The sequence below is a fragment of the Panthera tigris genome, chromosome D2 (genome assembly GCF_018350195.1).
Source record: "Panthera tigris isolate Pti1 chromosome D2, P.tigris_Pti1_mat1.1, whole genome shotgun sequence".
NCBI lineage: Eukaryota > Metazoa > Chordata > Mammalia > Carnivora > Felidae > Panthera > Panthera tigris.
In genome coordinates this window covers 33145536-33164800 of record NC_056670.1, presented here as the reverse complement: position 1 = coordinate 33164800, position 19265 = coordinate 33145536, and the positions used below count along the sequence as shown (strand labels likewise).

Here is a 19265-nt window from a genome sequence, read left to right as displayed (position 1 = left end):
AGGTATATTCTTATTTACTTTTAAAGGTTTAGTTCTTAAAGAAATAGACTTTATGTAAATTAACTCAGATAAGTGATTTCTTCTGCTAATGCTATATATATCTTGTGGGAGGTAGATGGTGGGTAGGTCCCTAAATTGGCATAAGTTAAATGTGCATAAACAAAGTGCAATTTTTACTTTTCTTACATCAGTCTTTCCCATTTCTTTTGCCCTCAAGACCATTTAAACTACAGTTTTTCTTGGTGTACCTCTTGAGATCCTATATCTGGTAGTGTTCCTAAGAATGGCACTGCTTTAAAAAAAGTTCCAAAGAGTTATGTTTAGGATAAATGGTCTTTTTCCTTTAACCTTGCAGAGAACCTTCTGAGGCTCCAATCACTTTTGATGCAGATTCTTTTCTTAATTATTTTGACAAGATTTTAGGTAAGTTACAGTGCGATGTTTATTTTCATTTTGAAACTACAAGGCTGTGGCTAGAGCACTGGAGCATTGGAAGTCAAAGTATTTGCTTTTTCTTCATGATTTTAAGTTGCTTTCAACCATGAACTTCTGCCCAGTTGAATGATTTTGCAGAGAATGCTTAGCTCAGTGCCTGACATAGTTGCTGCTCGTTCATTATTTGAATGAGTGAATGCTATGTGGCCAGATATGGTTTCCACGTTAATGCTGTTTATTCTCTTTTAGACTTAGTGTACTTAACACTAATAATAAAAAGACAAATAGCCCAAATTTAAAAGTCAACAAAGGATTTAAATAGGCAGTGCCTTGAAGAAGAAATATAGACAAATATTCGAAAAGACTTAACTGTTTCTAGTAAGTGAATACACAATACAAAATAACTTATTTTTTTGCCGATCATATTGGCAAAGATTTTAAAGATTGGCAATACCCAGTTTTCTCAAGAGCTAAAGAAATGGGCACTGTCAAACCGTGAGCGTGGAACTGTAAGTTGTCTTTCTCACGGTGGTTTGGTATCCTAGAAAATTTATAACCTTTGACTTAGTAATTTATTGCCAGGAATTTTCACTATGAAAAAGACATAATGTGCTAAGAAGGTGATTGCAACATTGTTAATAGCAAAAAATTAGAATATCCCAAATGTCCACGGAGAAGGAAATGGTTAAAAAAATTGTAGTACGTTTGTGTTATGAAACGTTGTGCATTTAAAAAAAAATTTTTTTTTAACATTTATTTATTTTTGAGACAGAGAGAGACAGAGCATGAACGGGGGAGGGTCAGAGAGAGAGGGAGACACAGAACCCAAAACAGGCTCCAGGCTCTGAGCTGTCAGCACAGAGCCTGACGTGGGGCTTGAACCTACGAACCGCAAGATCACGACCTGAGCCAAAGTCGGACACTTAACTGACTGAGCCACCCAGGTGCCCCAAACATTGTGCATTCTTAAGAAAGAATAAGGTCCATCTATGTTTTCACAAAGAAGGACTTCCAAGACATATAAATAAGTGGAAAAGCAAACCATAGTTCAATATGTATGTATGTGAAAAAAAAAAAAAGAACCTTATGTTTATATACATATGTGTAGGACTACATAAAGGCCTGGATGCCCACCAAACTGTTAAAAGATGTTTAACTCTGGGAAGAGAGTGAGCTGTGAGACAATAATAACTCTGTATGGCTTGAATATTTGTATCAAAATATATTCATGTAGTTTTTAAATTTTTAAAAAAATTTTAGTAATTGAATTCTCATTTAAAAAAAAAAATTTTTTTTCAGCTCAGCCTATGTACTTTTCTGAAAATATCTGCCAGCAGTACCATTTTCTGGAAGGGGTTTTTATGAAGTTAATTTGTGTATATTGGTCCTTTTATGAAGATAATATTTAACTCTTTTGAAAGGTATAATTACTCAAGAAGAAATTACCATGTGGCTCTTTCTGTGTTGGGGTCTGTGTAGGGCCAAGACCTCATGAATCAGATTCTGATGATCTGGATGATGAAGACTTTGAATGTTTAGACAGTGATGATGACTTGGATCTTAAAACACAGGGGACTGGGGAAGAAGCATCTTTAAAAGGAACTCTTAATGATCTCAAGTCATACATGGCCCAGATGGACCAGGAATTGGCAAATACCAGTGTTGGCAAAAGTTTCACCACCCAGAAGCAAATGGTACGTGTGTGTTTAACCTTTTCCCGTGTCTGAATATCTTAATATTATGAAGGAAAGCTAAAACTATATTTTATCTTAGTTTCTCTTTTTCTTTCCTTTTTTTGATTTGTGATCATTTTTTGGTGATAAATTTGATTTTTTTATTTGAAATAAATAAGAATGTAAGACTGCTAATGTTTCCCTAACTATTAGGATGAAAGACTATTAACTTTACTCTCCTAAATATAATTTATTTTTTTATTTTTGATGTATTACATTTATTACTTATAAATGTATTAAAATTATAAATGTATGATTAAAATTAATTTTTAATTTTTATTAAAAAATTTTTTTTCTTTAATGTTTATTTTTGAGAAAGAGAGAGAGAGACAGAGCACGAGCGGGGGAGGAGCAGAGAGAGAGAGGGAGACACGGAATCCAAAACAGGCTCCAGGCTCTGAGCTATCAACACAGAGCCCAACACGGGGCTCGAACTCAGAAACCGTGAGATCATGACCTGAGCCGAAGCTGCTCAACCGACTGAGCCACCCAGGCGCCCCTTTATTTTTTAAGTTTTTAAAAAAATTTTTAATGTTGGGCGCCTGGGTGGCTCAGTCACTTAAGCGGCTGACTTCGGCTCAGGTCATGATCTCGCGGTCCGTGAGTTCGAGCCCCGTGTCAGGCTCTGTGCTGACAGCTCAGAGCTTAGAGCCTGTTTCGGATTCTGTCTCCCTCTCTCTGACCCTCCGCCATTCATGCTCTCTCTCTCTCTCAAAAATAAATAAACGTTAAAAAAAAAAATTAAAAAAAAATAAAAAATTTTTAATGTTTATTTATTTTTGAGAGAGAGAGAGAGCGTGAACACAAGTTGGGGAGGGGCAAATAGAGGGGGACAGAGGAACCGAAGCGGGCTCCAGGCTGACAGCAGAGATCCTGATGGGGGGCTCAAACTCACAAACTGCGAGATCATGACCTGAGTCAAAGTTGGACGCTTAACCAACTGAGCCACTGAGATGCCCCTTAAGTTTAATTATATTAGTTCTTCTGTTATCAGGATTTAAAAAGTCATGCGATGTGGTCAGATTATGCAGTTGCATTCTACTACTCGCAGCTTACACTGACTTTAAAAAAAGAGAAAGGATCTAAAATATCTAAATAATTTTCAAGTCTTAATACTGTTTGTTTTTTTTCTTTTTTAATTTAGAACCATATTAAGACTTCATCTTACACTCTTTTTTATCCTAGTTTTTATACCATCAGTGTCTAACCTATACCTCAAAGACATTATGAAGGAGAGTGGAATTTCTGGATTAGGGTTTGAAATCCAGTTGAGCCACCCACTGTGAATATATATCCATTAACCAATAATACCTATGTTGTAGGATTAACATGAGAACCAAATGAGACAACAGTAAAACCCACAATAAGGCCCTTAATGAATGTTACTCACCTTGCTTTCATCATCTAAACTACATTTAAACTAGAATCATTTCCATTATTGCCCAGACCTCATAAAAACCAAGAAACCGTATTGTTAGATTTATCTAAAGTAGTGTATCTTAGATTTTAATATGTATATGAACCATCTAAAGATCTAAGTAAAATAAAAGTAAAACATAGAAAATAAACAAAATTCTAGTTAAGTAAGGTCTGGGGTGAAGCCTGAGATTTTACATTTCTAACAAGCATCAAAGCAGTGCACGTGCTACTGACGCTTGAACTGCACTTTGAATAGCAAAGATAGTCTATAGATCACACTACAGTCTTTCAAATCCTTTCCCCATCCTGTGAAACCAGAGGCTCAGGTAATAATCAGAATCTTTGTGGTTGAATTCCGCAGAACTTCAGGTTTTTACTTGAAGTTTTTTCATTGAGGAAAAAAAAAAGAAATCTAGTTTCTTTCATTTAGAAAAAAAAATAGGTTCTTATATATATATATAAAATGTTCATTTTTATTTCTTTTACAACTCTTAGGTAAGTTATAAATATGTCTCCTTAACCCTGGTTATCTCCCTTGGGCTATTTCAGAATGGGGAAGAAGTCCAATTTATAAAAACTTTTCCTAGAAAGAAGTGTGTTTTAATCTTTAGAACCACATTCTATTGTGTGTGTTAAATTGTAAGGTTTATTAGATTTCATTTTTACTTTGTCATTAAGGATAAGAAATTTCCTTTTTAATTTAGAATTCAATTTTACATTGTTTAGTTTTTATTGTAACTACCATCCAACCTAATGGCCTATTATCTCATGATTTTCTTTTCTATCAATAAGGAACCTCTCTCCCAGACTACCAGTAATAATTCAGATGAGGAAGATTCTGGTGCAGGAGGATCTGTTATGACACCAGTGGATGTAGACCTGAACCTGGTTTCCAACATACTGGAATCCTATAGTTCCCAAGCTGGCCTGGCAGGACCTGCATCCAACCTTTTACAAAGCATGGGAGTACAGCTGCCTGATAACACCGATCACAGACCCACAAGTAAGCCGATGCAAGATTAACCAGCGCATCTCACCTTTTTTTTTCTTCTTAAATAAATATTGAGTCTGATTGTGCTCATTTGTAGTGTGGATGACTATGAGGTAACATAAAAGGTTTTGAGGTCAGCAGGAGAGGGAATATCAAGTTCCTGGATAGCCCCTGATTTACACACTCCATGTTTAGAACATTAAGTTTATCTTTATTAAGGGTTAAAGGCAAAAATAAGGAATGAATGAGTTGCTTTTTTATTCCAATTACCAGGCTCACTCTGGTAACAGATACATTTGTTTTTATGTTTTACCTGTTTTTCCTATTCTGCTTCATGAACTGAGTGGGCTCTTTTTATTGTTAGCACCTTCATAGCCCATTGCCACATGAATATTGTCTATCCAGGTAGGCCCTGTACCAAAGTTCGTTTTATTTATCTGCCATTTTTAGTTCCCGAACCCTGCCCTGTTTTGCCTCACTTTTCAGATATCCTTGGAGTTCTAAGAAGCAAAGCCCTCTCCCCACTCACTGCCAGGAAACAAAGTTCAACGTTGCAGCTCCTCTATTAGCCTCTCACATCTTTTCTTTTCTAAAACAACACATTAATCCAAAAGCAAACAGTTACTCCATGGTAAGTTTGAGAAACTCATAACCAGGAATCCTGCACACTCCCCTTTCTGTCAGTATTTTCAGATTGGGGGATGTGTACACATGTGCTCACAAACACACCCACATAGAGACCGAAAACATTGGGAGATGGTAATACACATGGACCCTGAACTGTTTTCTTCTAACCGCAAGATATGAAGAAATCTCAGGACCTCTCTTTCGAGAGTGCTTTTCCCTTCTACATGCTGGGTTCAGTTCAGGTCAGGGCAAGCTGCCAACCTAACAGGACAATCAAGACCTGTCACATACTATCCCTCAACGTTTCCTGATGAAGGCACTTTGATTTCCCCAAAGCACTGATGATTTGCTGGCAATGGCGAAAGCAATGACCTTTTGGGATCAGAGGGAAATTCAGTGCTTCATCTTGTCTAATTCTAGAATCTCTTTTGCTTAGTCCTGTAGACTTTGATGTGTGAATAATGTTAGGGTCTCTGGCACTTGTGTCTTTTATCAGAAATTAGTACCTAAAATCATCCCAAGATACAACTCTTTCCCGGCCATTCCTCTTTTCAAACAGACCTCTAACTGTATTTCTTCTGCACATCGCTTCATTTCTTCCACATTTGGAACCTGGACTTAAATGTTTATCACACTAACAGATTGCTTTTCTCCCTCCCTATCCCCTGTCCCAAATTCTCACTTTCTACAATTTCCTCACTTCGTAAGACAGAAAAATGCATCTGAACAAAGGTGTGGAAATTTACTTTATTTCCTCCAGATAAATTCTTCTCTTCTATGATGAGGTGTAGAATGACACATGAATGATGAGAAATCCTACATTAGTTTATCTGATAAAGCTCAAGAAATGGTTCATCCTCACTAATCCCTTAAGTGAAGTTACAACACTTAACTGGGTATGCAAATGGCAGTGACTGTTGTGCATTTAGGAAGTCAGATATGGCAAAGTGATCATCTTTTCCTTGGGTCACAAGTTGAGCAAGTTAACTGCAAAAGACTTAACTATCATAAACCCCACTGGGGTGCAGTTACCTCAGCAAAACATCACTGCATCTGATTTATTACAGAGTACCCTGAGGAAGACCTTGGCTCCCACTTTCCTCAACCCTTCAGATGACTTAAATATGGCTTTTATTTAAATACCGGGTTGTGCTATTTTTCTTAATTCTGTGAGGATTAAAAGTCAGGAGTGGGTTGAGGTTTGCTGTATACTTTCAATAGTAAGATAAAATTCTATCAGGCACATTTTGGCAGTTAGTATAAATCCAGCATTAACAAGATACCTGCTGAAGAGACGTTTGCTTCCAAGGCCTCAGTGAAAATTGCTGAACAAAGGCCTATATCCAAACTAATGCTTCAACTTTCCCTCTGATTTTGACAATCGTCATCATATCAGTTTGGCATTTTTGATTGCTTTTGAAGAACTTCCTTAACACTGCTGTTAGAGGCAGCCCACTGTAGGATTACCTTCTACTCTGCCTTATTATGACGTTGTCCTGGAGATGGCCTTTTATCACCTCCCCTTTATCAACTGATCTCTCTTATGCCCCTCCAAGATACTGAGAAAGGATCTAGATGTCTCAACCTGAGTTAAGCAGGCAGGGTAGAACAGTTTGGCTTTTCTACCCACTCCTTAATCAGTTGGTGGGCAATGGCTAACTTGGGGGGCAACCAGAATGTCCCATTCTGTTGCTGAGTGTATGGATTATTTCTCCTCAGGGCTGTGGCCACCTCATCATGACTGAACCAGCCAGCTGCCTCTAGTTCTCTCAAGTTCACCTGGATCTAAAAGACATAAAGAAAAACAGGATGTAAGGTTAGGAGCTATAAAATTTAGAATACTCTAGCCAAACGTGAGAAAATGTTTCTGGAACTGAGCAATACCTGGGATCTATAGGCTGGGAGTTTTAGATATTGCACAGAAGCAAGAGAGGCATAATTAAAAGGTGAGAGTTAAATATATTTTTGTAAATAGTGAAAAAGAAAAAAGTTCATCTTAAAAATCCTGGAAGCACAAATACTGAAATACTGAAGAGTGGTTAACAGTGAGGTGTAGTATATAAATAATGTTTGTTTTTCTTTGTGCCCCTATTGATTATATAACTTTCTATTTAAAAACATAAAATTACTCTTCTTTAAAGGATAAGGGATAAAGGATAGTGATAATCACAAGCATAGTATCTTCTTTGCAACGCAAATTCCCCCCCACAGGAAGCTGAGACAGATGAGATATTACGAACTCTATGCAAACTGAAACACACAGGTAGGAACCTGTGCCCACAATGCCATCTGTCAAGGATGCTACCGAAAAGCAAGATGAGGCCGGGTAAGGCAACATCTAAATCCCTTTCTACCAGAAGTTCCTAGGATTTTATATAATTAGTCCCCAACATCCTAACAGACTTGAACAGTAAGACCCATCCTGAAATCCATCATTCAATTTGATTGATATATTTACTGTGTGCCTTCTCTGTGCAAGATGCTCTGTTAAGTCCTGATGATGAAAAACCGTCTCATGACTGAGATACAAGTACGGAAAAATGGTGATTATGTTGGTGCTCTGAATTTTCATGGAGATTGTTTCCTTTATAAGATTGCAAATTCTTCAAGGGACCAAATCATATGTTACACATCCTTTGTATAATGTAGACAGTGCTGGATAACACACATGCCTACTAACCAACTTGAGTGAAGCAAAGGAAATAAACAGCAGAAGGGAAGCATCAGAACTTACCTCTGTCTGCCCTGATTTCACAGTTGCATGACAAGCAATCATGAGTGAGCTATTAGGAAAGGGCCAGTGCTGGGATGCAGAGTACTGTAGTCTTTCCACCTCCAATCCCACCTCTTCTGCAACTTCTCTCCGGACAGCCTCTTCCAGGCTTTCACCTATAAGCACTCAGATTAATTCGGGACAGCCCTGCAGCGGGAAGGGTGATACAGATGCCCATTTGTGAAAGGAGTGGAAACTGGCTCCAAAGTTTCAATGAAGTATTCTTGGGAAAGCCCTAAATCCCGAGTCTCAGTAACAGCGGGAATCAAGTCTGGGGCTGGAGGCTGAACTGCAATACTTACACTAGTCATTTGGTTAGTTGTAATGCAAAATAAGAGTAGCAGTGGGAGAAGCTACTGCTGACCTCAGCCTTAATAAAATTGTAATGCCACCTTTCACCATTTGCAAATTTTACCCCAACAGACTGAGAAAAAACAACCTGTAAATGCTGAATTCTAGTTAATACAATGCATGCTGAAATATTTAGGGAGAAGTATACTAATGTCTGCAAACTATGCATCAAAGAATAAAGCGGATTGATGGATGGATAGAATAGATAGATATGTGATAAAGTAAATGAAGAAAAAAATTATGGGATTTAGGTGGTAAGTGTATAGATAAGTGTTAACTGTAGAATTCTTTCAGCTATGCTGTATACTTGAAAATTTGCCTAATACTGAAAAATTATAACGCCAGAAGGAAGTTATTTTTTTTTTAATATTTGTTTATTTTTGAGAGAGAGGAAGAGAGAGAGCATGAGAAGGGGAGACACAGAGAGAGAGGGAGAGAAATAATCCCAAGCAGGCTCTGCACTGTCAATCCAGAGCCCGACACGGAGCTCAGTCTCACAAATGGTGAAATTGTGACCTGAGCCAAAATTGAGAGTTAGACACTGAACTGACTGAGCACCCAGGCACTCCAGAGAGAAAGAATCTTAAGCAGGCTCCATGCTCAGCACAGAGCCTGACATCTCATTGGCCTTAGGACCATGACCTGAGCTGAAATCAAGAGTCAGATGCTCAGCCAACTGAACCACACAGGTGCCAAAGAAGGCAGTTTTCTTGATATCATAGGGAAGAGGGTGCTTAATACTCCAAGCACTGTGGCAACAAGGCAAAGAAATACCTACTATTATTAAGCTTTTGTGTCCTCCAATCATCTGTATATGCCCTAAACTCCTTACCTATATCACAAAAACCTGCCAAGGCAGAATACATTCCCTTGGGAAAGGAACTCTGGCGGGCAAGCAGGCATCGAGTCCCATCTGACACCAGAGTGATCACCACAGGAGCCATCTAGGAAAAGGGGATAGAAACTTCGACATTAGGGCTTTGGAGCCTATTAATGGGATGAAGGATTGGATAACTAAGGAGAGCCTTTGAATTGTACAGGCTTTTGTCCCCAGGACAGAGTAGCGCATAGCCTTCTTGGATTACTGTCCTTTTAAAGTAGTGCTTACCTGTGGATAATAGATAATCTTATTGGAAGGGCATACACGCTTGCTGCCAGCCATATTCTTCTTGGTGGGCTGCCCACTTCTGCTACAGAACTGATGACCATCATGCCAACGGAGAAGAGCCTGAGCCTAGGAATACAAAGATGGGCTTGGTTTCATTTGGAGAGAATATGGAGCTCACCTATAATAGTCCTGGGCCTAGTATTTAGAGCAAGTCAAAGGGAAAATTTCCAGCTCACCTACTTTATTATTTTTGTAATGTTTATTTATTTTGAGAGAGAGAGAGAGTGCGAGCAGAGGAAGGGCAGAGAGGGAGAGAGAATCCCAAGCAGGCTCCACGCTGTCAGCACAGAGCCCCACTTGGGGCTCAGTCTTACGAATCGCAAATTGTGAGATCGTGACCTAAGCCAAAATCAGGAGTCAGACACTTAACCGACTGAGCCACCCAGGCACCTCCAGCTCACCTACTTTAAATGGTTATTAACTGTTTAAACTTACTTTTTTTGTTTGGTTTCTTTTTTTCTTTCTTTTTTTTTTTTTTTTTTTTTTTTGAGAGAGAGAGAGAGAGGGTATAAGCAAGCGAAGAACAAGAGAAAGAGAGGGAGAAAGAGAATCCCACGAGGGGCAGAGAGAGAGAGAGGGAGAGAGAAGCGGGGCTCACCCAATATGGGGCTTGAGCTCGCCGGAACTGGGGCTCATGCTCACCTAAAGGCAGGACTCGAACTCACAAACCATGAGATCATGAACTGAGCTGAAGTCAGATGCTTAACTGTGCCACCCAGGCACCCAACCATTTAAACTTTAAAAACAAGGAAAACAGTCTGAACATATTCCTCTAGCATCTAATATGAATAAAAGAAAGTATATTTTAAATGTATTATGAATTATTTAAAGTACATATAATATATAAAGTATTGTAATGAATGCCCCATGCACTTATAACCCAACTTAAAATAAGACATTACCTCAACATGTACTCCTCCCAATAAAAGTGGAATTTGTTTGCAAATAAAAATGTTTAGAGGTGTCTTTTTAAATTAAATGAACAATTTCTTGCCCTTCTCTTCCTGTTCCAAAGGCAAGGCTTTAGGGAAGGGACTAGGAAGCCTTGGGGAAGAGTCTAAAGGGCTTGAGCATTTTTAAAAGTAAACACAAGAGCCTTGGGACTGACTTTTGGAGTTGAGAGCACAGGAAAAACCTGAAGGTTGGTACTCTATGGAGCAGACCAGTAGAGAACTCTCTTGACCGTATTTTTTTTCTTTTTTTAATCCAGTTGTCTTTTCTCTCTGGCTTCTAGGTTCTCCATGCCAGGTGAGGTACCTGGGTTCCTGTCACAAGCCCTGTAGAGAGAGCCCTCCCTTTGTACAAGTACCTGAATGCTGCAATGAGCAGACTTCCGTAAAATTTTATATTAATTTCGAATGTCAATAGTGACTCAGTTCCTGGGGGCTGCAGCCAGCCTGGGACATCTGTAAGAATTTTTGGGCGACTCACCTAGATGTTGTTTCTTTCTTGCTCCTCTTCCTCTGTGTAATCTAAGTGCATTAAACATATTTGCAGGGGTGTCTGGGTGGCTCAGTTCGTTGAAAGTTGGACTTTGGCTCAGGTCATGATCTCACAGTTCATGAGTTTAAGCCCCGCAACAGACTTGCTGCTGTCAGTGCAGGGCCCGCTTTGGATCCTCTGTCCCCTTCTCTCTCTGTCCCTCCCCCTGCTCACTCTCTCTCTCTCTCTCTCTCTCTCTCTCTCAAAAAATAAACATTAAAAAATATATATTTGCAGAAAAAAAAATTAAATGAAAAACCAAAAGTACTTCAGCAAGTGAAATCCAAAGCTGTGAGGATGTCATTAAAGCAATACAAAGTAATTTCTCACAGGAGTAACATGATGATGTATATATTATGCTGTGGGTCATTAAAAATATCATGAGGCTGATAATCAGACTGCTATAGGAGAAAATGGTCCCGCCAAAAGTAAGAACAAAAGGAAGAAGAATAAGCAATCTTCCTACAGCACATTGTCCAGCCAAGGTTTGTAGGAAGGACTATGATCTCTCTGCACAGGAGGAAATCAAATGTCATTCTAGCCTTGCATATGCATGCATGTATTCACCCATCAACACTGCTTTACTAAATTTCCTACAGAACTGAGAAGTCAGAATCTACCGTGGACAGCAAGGAGGCATCCTTTGTATTCAGCTGAAAGAGAGCCTTCCTCAGCTCCATGAAAGACCCCTTGAGCTCTGTCTCCATTTCTGGTTTCTGTAAGGAAGCTAGAAAAGGAGAAATGAGAATGAAATGAAACAAATGCCAAACTTTGCCTTGGGGCCCCTCTCAAGGATACCTGTTAGAACAGTGTTTCCCAAACTCACCAGTAAGACTTAACTAGGGAAAATAAAAAATGTATAGGTTCTCAAGTCTCTACCTGGAGATTCTGAACAGCAAGGGAGTGAGGGCCAGAAATCTGTATTTTTTATCAGCATTAGGTGATTCTTATGTTCATGCAAATTTGAGAAAAATTAGAGCATAGTATTTCTCAAGATCCTCTTCAGAGTAAAATACTTGCACTAGCCACATGCTATCCCTGAAAAAGAGGTAAAATGGAATGTCTAGGCTTCTATCTGCACCTCATTCCAGCATCATTACATTTACACCTAGACCCTGAAAGAGAGAAGGAAAGCCTAATAGGAGCCATGAACCTATACCAACCTGGTTCCCAAATGTAGGTCTGAAGACCCTGAGCTACTGCGTGGTAACATATTTCTTCCCACTTGAGATAAGAACAATGTCATTAATTTTAAAACATTGCTTATGAAATAGTTAAGAAATATAAAATGTATCAAGGTACTGAGAATAATACAATAAACATCGGTGTACCTACCACCTGAGAAGGTATTAAAATGTTCTTTACTTTCTTTAAATGATAATGATAGTAGATGGTAGGATTTTTTATATCCTAACTTAAAAAAAAATACAAAGTTAATAACCTTTTGGTGTTCTCAAAATTTTCTCTGAAATTTTGCTATTATGTTGAAACCCCAAAGTCTGAGCACCACTGGGAAGTGCCCATTAGGAAGAATGTTCTATACCGTTTATGGAAGAGGAGCTATTTAGACCTAGATCCAGAGCAAACCATGCTTCATGCTGTTCAGAGCATCCAATCAGCACAGAATCTTCTATTCTTTGTGTGTCCTGTCCAAACTTAGCTAGGAGCCTTTCCAACTCTAAGAAACAGAAAGGGAGAAGGGAGAAAAACAAAGGTTTTAATTAAATCACCACAGCCATATTAGACTCATAGGAAATCCTCTACTTCAGTTTGAAGTAGATATACCTGCTTCTAGTCACTGCCCTGCAGCTAATTAGCAATGTCATCTTGGTCTAATAACCTCTCTAGGCCTCCACCTTCTCATCAGCCACCTAAAGTGTTTAGACTAAAGAAGGAATTCTTACTGTGTTAACACTGGACTCTCATGAATGTATCATGAAAGGAGCATATCCCCTAGTTAAAAAAATACACAATAGTTAATGTAGTATGACACTGGGAAAAAAAAATGTGTCATGCTTAAAATGGAAGAGAACAAATCAGTTAAATATGATTTAGTCTCCAGATTATGCTGCTTGTATGGACTAGGGTAGACGATTCATCTGAGATCCCAGTCTGTATAAGACAAATGATGCCTAGAGAGAAAACCTGTCCTCCTCTGCATGAAGGACTTATATTTGTTCATAATACTACATAACATTGCCTTCTGATGGCATCCTTATACTCTTCCGCACTGCTAGAAACTAGCCAAATACTCCAATATCTGACCCATGGAGGAAATTCACTGGCTTTGTTTGTATTTAGAAGTTAGTATATAGTGATATCATGTAAAACTGAGAGTACCTTGAATGCAAAATCCCAATGGCTTAGGTATGCCTAGTTATATACCCTAAAAGAGTTCTCAAAACAAACTAATTTTAAATCACTTTTCATTTTGACCCTTCTAAAATTTTTTAGACGAGATCGGGCACGTTCAGGGTGGTATGGCCGTAGACCTTTCTAAAATTTTTTAAAATTTATTTATTTTGTGGGGCGCCTGGGTGGCTCAGTCGGTTAAGCTTCCGACTTCAGCTCAGGTCACGATCTCGCAGTCTGTGAGTTCGAGCGCCGCGTCAGGCTCTGGGCTGATGGCTCAGAGCCTGGAGCCTGCTTCCGATTCTGTGTCTCCCTCTCTCTCTGCCCCTCCCCCGTTCATGCTCTGTCTCTCTGTGTCCCAAAAAATAAATAAACGTTAAAAAAAAACCTTTTTTTTAAAAATAAAATGTATGTATTTTGACAGAGAAGAGTCGAGGAGGGGCAGAAACAGAGAGAAACAGACAATCCTAAGCAGGTTCTGCACTGTCAGCACAGAGCCCAATGTGGGGCTTGAACTCACGAACTGTGAGATCATGACCTGAGCCAAAAGCAAGAGTTGAACAGTTAACTGACTGTGCCACTGAGGCACCCCTTATTTTGACCCTTCTAGAAGAAATGAAGTCCTGACGCAGATCTTAAACAGTAGAACAGTGTGCAACTCCATGGAGGCTGGAAATCACTGGCCTAAGGCAGGGTTTGGCAAAATATTTTAGGCTTTGCGAGCCATGTGGTCCCTGTCACAACTGCTCTGCCATTGTAGTGCCAAAACAGCCACAGACAACATGTAAATGAATGAGCGTGACTGTGTTCCAATAAATATTTACATTACAAAACAAGCGGTGGGTTCCAATTTGGACAGCAGTCTCGCTAACCCCTCGTTTAAGGCAGTACTGGTTCACACCATCACCATATAATATCTGGACAGCTCAGGTTTGTACACTACTAACTGGCAGAAACAGTTTGAAAAATCTGGACTCTCAGGTCAAAAGATCCTTTCTCAGGGATTTGATATGGATGGAATTCTGCTTAATGGCCACAGGCTGGTCTATTCTACAGGTCCTCTTTGGGCTTACCTAGTAGGCTATGCTGGGGGGCCTGGTATTGATGTTCTGATTTCTGAAGCAAAGGAGCCAGGCTATGAAAGAGGTAAAATGCTCCTGTCTGCTGGGCTTTTTTACATGCATCATCATCTTCCTTCAGTTCAAATAAATACCTGTATTTTGGAAATAATCAAAGCATTACAAAACCACACCTACTTATACAACATTCACCTTTTAGAACTCTGTCCCTGCATCCCTCTCCTACCATAGTTATTTCCTTTTATTTATGTTATATCCTAAATTGCTCTGAAAAGGGTTTCAGTTGGCTGCAGGCAATCATTTCATTCCTTCCTTTGTGCTACTATACACATTTGCCCATACTTCTGTGGTTGCACTTCTGTTATACCATTTCTTAATTTGTCTGTCTCCCCTGAAAAACTATGATCTCCTTCAGGACAGGGTCAGCCTTAGTTCTGTATCTCCAGCAATTAGCATATTGAATGGCTCAATTCAATAAATATTTATTGAATTGAACTTCAAGGGTAATAAATATTTACTGAATTGAACCTCAAGGTACTTTGCCAATATTACGCTGTGAGGCAAGAATTTACATGCAGTGGAGTGAAAGAAAAACAAGTACGGTGATAAAACATCAACCACAGAATACCTAGAGATGGGAGCAGACTTTATTATTGCAGACAAAGAGCAAACAGTATAACTTAAGTAACTCTCATTCAGTCTAGGGATGATAAAGACCAGATTTTATCTTCAATCCATTGTAGCTTCAAACATCTAGTCCCCACCCACCCCACCATCCCCGTGGACACCATTAGCTCCTTATTTCTATGGAAGAGACCACTAATGGGAAAGTGATGCCCATGCTTGACCTACACTTAACTTAATAAGTGTAACATTTTCAATAGCCAAAATACAAATACAGAAAAGACAACATCCTATCATTAGTTTCTCTAAAAGAAATAGTATTTGATCCAGTTCTAGGCTTTCCAAGCACCTTCATTAAAGATGACCTAAGTCAGGTCAGGAAATCAGGTCAGGGTCCACATGACTCAAGGGGTACTGAATGTGGGATTCTCCTTCTAGAGCCTTAGGGATAACCATTCTTGGCTGTTAAAAGCCCCCAAAGAGACTCAGACTTATGGCAGATTTTGTCACTTAAGTGGGCAACACAGTTTATGGTTATTTTCTGTAGGATCTGGGAGCTTTTGTAACATCAATAGTGTTAGCTCAACATGGAACTGCAAAGCAAAATGATAAATGTGCCCCAGTGGTCTCTTTAGGAAACTTTTTTTTTTTAATTTTTAAAAAATGTTTATTTATTTTTGAGAGAGGGAGTGTGAGCAGGGGAGGGGCAGAGAGAGTACACACAGAATCCAATGCAGGCTCCAGGCTCTGAGCTGTCAGCACAGAGCCCAACGTGGGGCTCGAACTCAGAAACGAAGGGATCATGACCTGGGTGGAAGTCTGATGCTCAACCCACTGAGCCACCCAGGCGCCCCAGAACCTATTTTTGACTGTGTGATAAAGGGAGTTACAATGAGCTCTTTATAAACACAAGACCAAAGAAACCTGAGATCTTAATCCTCATGGTATTTTTAAACCTTTTGAAAGTGACTGCGGCTTCCTGGGGCAAAGACTTAATGCATGTCAGAGGAGAGACATGTGCCACTCAGAAGTTACCAAATATAAACAATAAAACAAACACTGCTGCCTTCCTAAGAGAACAGTAAGAGTGGTACAACCTGTGCTTTGCCCTAATGACCCTATAAAACAAAACACCTACAAAAACACCCAGGTTAAGTTCTTAAACTCGAGGCCTCACTGGAACTGGAACTGAGATCCAAAAAGATCCTTACATTTTTCTTCTTGATCAGGAACACTAATTTTAAAAATTCATTTTCCTCCCTTAGTTATAATAGCATGGAAACAACACTAAGGTTATCAGACTTAAACTGTTTTTTTTCCCTATTTATAAAAATAAAAAGTCATCAGTAAAAATCAGTAAATATAGTTAACAATTTGTTCAAAAAAGGGAAATCATCAAGAATCTCGCCATTCAGAGATGATCGCTCTTTACACCTGGGAATTCTTCGAACTATTTATTGTGTATCTATATGAATGTAGGTGTATTCAGAACCATACCTACTAATTTGTAGCCTTTTTTTTCTTTAACATTTTTTCACACCATGTTCCTTATTGAAAGAATTTCATTCAGGATTTTTTACTCATTTTTAAGTCACTTTAACACAGTCATTTTTTAGACTATTCAATAATTGTTCAATAATTCAATTATTGCTCTCAAAGTCTCAGCCTGAGAACTGCAAATAACCTAAATGCCCAACAGTATCTAAAATAAGGCCTGCAATTTTGTTTTCTCCTGCTTATGTCAGACTGTATGCTTAGGGGTCTTTAAATTTTGGACTGGGCATTCCTGTCTGACAGAGCTTTTTATGTAGGAAGCCTTGGTTAGGACTGTATCTCTTCAGAGGAATTTTATATTTGCTTCTGCAAGGTGCCCAGGGGTATTAGAAGTCTAGGACTACTACTTACATTCTTTTTTTAGGTTGGGTTTGGGATCCATACCACACAGATGGTGCAAATTTAAACCCCAAAACTATGAGAGCAGGATAGTGATTTCAGATTCATGGATTTCAAATTTGCCCAAGCCGTGACAAAAAAAGTCCTTTACCATCTACCTATACTGGTATAGGTTTTTTTTTTTTTTTTTTTTCCTGGTCTATCTTTCACTGGTAGTTTAGTTCTTTCTTAGGGGGTGAGGGGATTAGAGTTATCACCTTATTTTCAGGAAACTTCATGAACTATCACTCAGTATAGTTTTTCATTCTATCATATGGGCATACCATAATTCAATTAATTTGTCCCTTACTGTTCATTCATCCATTCAGCAATCCTTCAGTGCCTACTCTGTACCAGGTATTGTTTTATGCACTAGGGGTACCATAGCAAGAAAGACAAAGTTCTTATCTTAATAGAACTAAATATTTAAGTATGTCAGATATTTTAGATATTATTGGAAATTTAGTTTATTTAGAATGTTTCCAATTATAAATAATTTGCAATGAACATCCTTATATGTAAATCTTTTTATTTGTTTGTTTATTTTTTTTGAGAGAGAGAGAGAGAACACGTGTGCATGAGAGGGACAGAGAGAATCCCAAGCAGGCTCTGTGCTGTCAACACAGAACCCAAAGCCTCTCAATCTTACCAACTGTGAGATCATGACCTGAGCCAAAATCAAGACTGGGACGCTTAGCCAACTGAGCCACCCAGGAACCCCATATGTAAATCTTAATCATGCATCCTTAATTCTCAATATAGGATTTTGAGATATTTATATTTTATAATGTAATGGGCCAAAGAGAATAATCAGAGCTCAGGTTGGTCACAACTCACCGGCTCTTAGTGACATAAGTTGACAGCAGCCTATAGGACCAAAAAGATTTTCTCCTGCAAGCAATTCCACAATACAGGGACATTGTCAGGTCCTTAGAGAAAAGAGGAGTTAAAAAAAAAAAAAAAGTCATAGTATGCAATTTAAAGTAATGAATCACCAAGAGGGTTACACTTTAAGCCAGGATAGGATTACTTTTTAATATTAAGGAAAGAGAAACTGAATAGGAGTCAGATGATCTGGCTTTTCTAAATTGCATTTCTACCACTAACTAGCTGTGGGATTTCAACTTTTCAGTACCTCTTCTAATCCACAAAATTGAAACCTGTTCTGCCTACCTAATAGGTTATTGTGAGAATCCACTAACTATCCATAAAAAAATATATGCTCCTCCTTCCATATTGCGGATTTGTTGTTAGAACATAGTTGCTAAGCCAAGATCTATGTTTCTCTCCTCTCCTGTATCTAAGCAGGGCCAAAAGTAGGTCTTAACATGGAATGTGAGTGGAAGTGATGTATATCTTTTCTAGGCTGAAGCCGTTAAGACGTGGGTATGCCTTCTCCATCCTCTTTCTTTCTACTTAGAAGACTCCAGAATGGCAGTCATTAGACGGAGAAGCTGTATCCTTGAATCACAACACAGAGAAAAGCCACCTGCCAACCACAAACCCCCCTCCACCACACCACTCTGGACTATTTGTGAGGGAGAAATAAACTTCTACCATATTAAGCTACTGAATTTTTGAAGTTTGTTACAGCAGCTAGCATTACTCTAATACACAGGTAAGCCTGGGAGTGTCTCCAGAGTAATGGAGCTAAAGTTTCTCAGGATATATGAAAACCAGTCCCTCCAAGAATGAAGTAAGAGGAATCCTATAGATAAGAAAAATATAAAATCATGGCCATTAGGAAAATATTTCAAAAGGCAGCTATGCAAATCTACATGAATTCAAGACATTTTCTATTTTTTGAATCTCACTGTGAGAGAAAAAAAAATTCTGTATCTTATGAATCCATTCTGCAGAAGGTGATTCCTTTTAAATTGTTTATCAGTAAGTATTTTATTCCCCATGAAAAGTACATTTCACATTGGCAATAAAAGTCAAGGAGTTCCACTGAAACGAGAAAATCAGTACAGTTAAATAACCAACCACCCTTTTAACTGTGCCCAAGGGAAGCAAGCTTTAACACTAAACAAATCGCTGAGTTTAGGCTTACTTCTTGGTTGCATAATTGTGAATCACTGATGACTAATCCTTGGACAGTTTTGGCTAAATCTATGTCCTAGCCAAGGGTAAAATATATTTAGCAAACGACATTCAACAAAGAGTGTTTATTGAAAGCTGACTTTAGGCAAGATCCTTTAAGGAACACAGAAATGTACCAGATGAAAAACCTGCTGTCAAGGGACTCTAGCAGGAGAGAGAAAACAAACACAGCTTTCCCAGAAAACAACATGTGATA

The 19265-nt window shown here is 38.7% G+C and overlaps 2 protein-coding genes across 16 annotated transcripts in view; one reads left to right on the top strand and one right to left on the bottom strand.

Moving 5' to 3' along the window:
- Positions 1 to 19265, top strand: part of ECD (ecdysoneless cell cycle regulator) — a 46488-nt gene that overhangs the window by 24575 nt on the left and 2648 nt on the right. For 3 of the 9 annotated variants that reach the window (XM_042960525.1, XM_042960526.1, XM_042960524.1), the window contains exons 12-15: positions 356 to 423; positions 1915 to 2129; positions 4380 to 4590; positions 18387 to 18562. In XM_042960525.1, the coding sequence (XP_042816459.1) occupies positions 356 to 423; positions 1915 to 2129; positions 4380 to 4590; positions 18387 to 18547 (655 nt within the window). In that variant the 3' untranslated portion in view covers positions 18548 to 18562. Of the gene's footprint in view, positions 1 to 355; positions 424 to 1914; positions 2130 to 4379; positions 4665 to 6924; positions 7125 to 10731; positions 11036 to 18331; positions 18563 to 19265 lie in introns of those variants that run through there. The other 6 variants (XR_006209108.1, XR_006209107.1, XM_015543607.2 and 3 more) reach the window with 6 other exon arrangements.
- Positions 5934 to 19265, bottom strand: part of NUDT13 (nudix hydrolase 13) — a 33505-nt gene continuing 20173 nt past the window's right edge. For 2 of the 7 annotated variants that reach the window (XM_042960534.1, XM_007095692.3), the window contains exons 2-9: positions 17804 to 17895; positions 14405 to 14544; positions 12523 to 12657; positions 11600 to 11706; positions 9438 to 9563; positions 9162 to 9273; positions 7940 to 8094; positions 5934 to 6990 (exon numbers count right to left, since the gene is read on the bottom strand). In XM_042960534.1, coding sequence (XP_042816468.1) covers positions 6796 to 6990; positions 7940 to 8094; positions 9162 to 9273; positions 9438 to 9563; positions 11600 to 11706; positions 12523 to 12657; positions 14405 to 14544; positions 17804 to 17895 — 1062 coding nt within the window. In that variant the 3' untranslated portion in view covers positions 5934 to 6795. The other 5 variants (XM_042960539.1, XM_042960536.1, XM_042960535.1 and 2 more) reach the window with 5 other exon arrangements.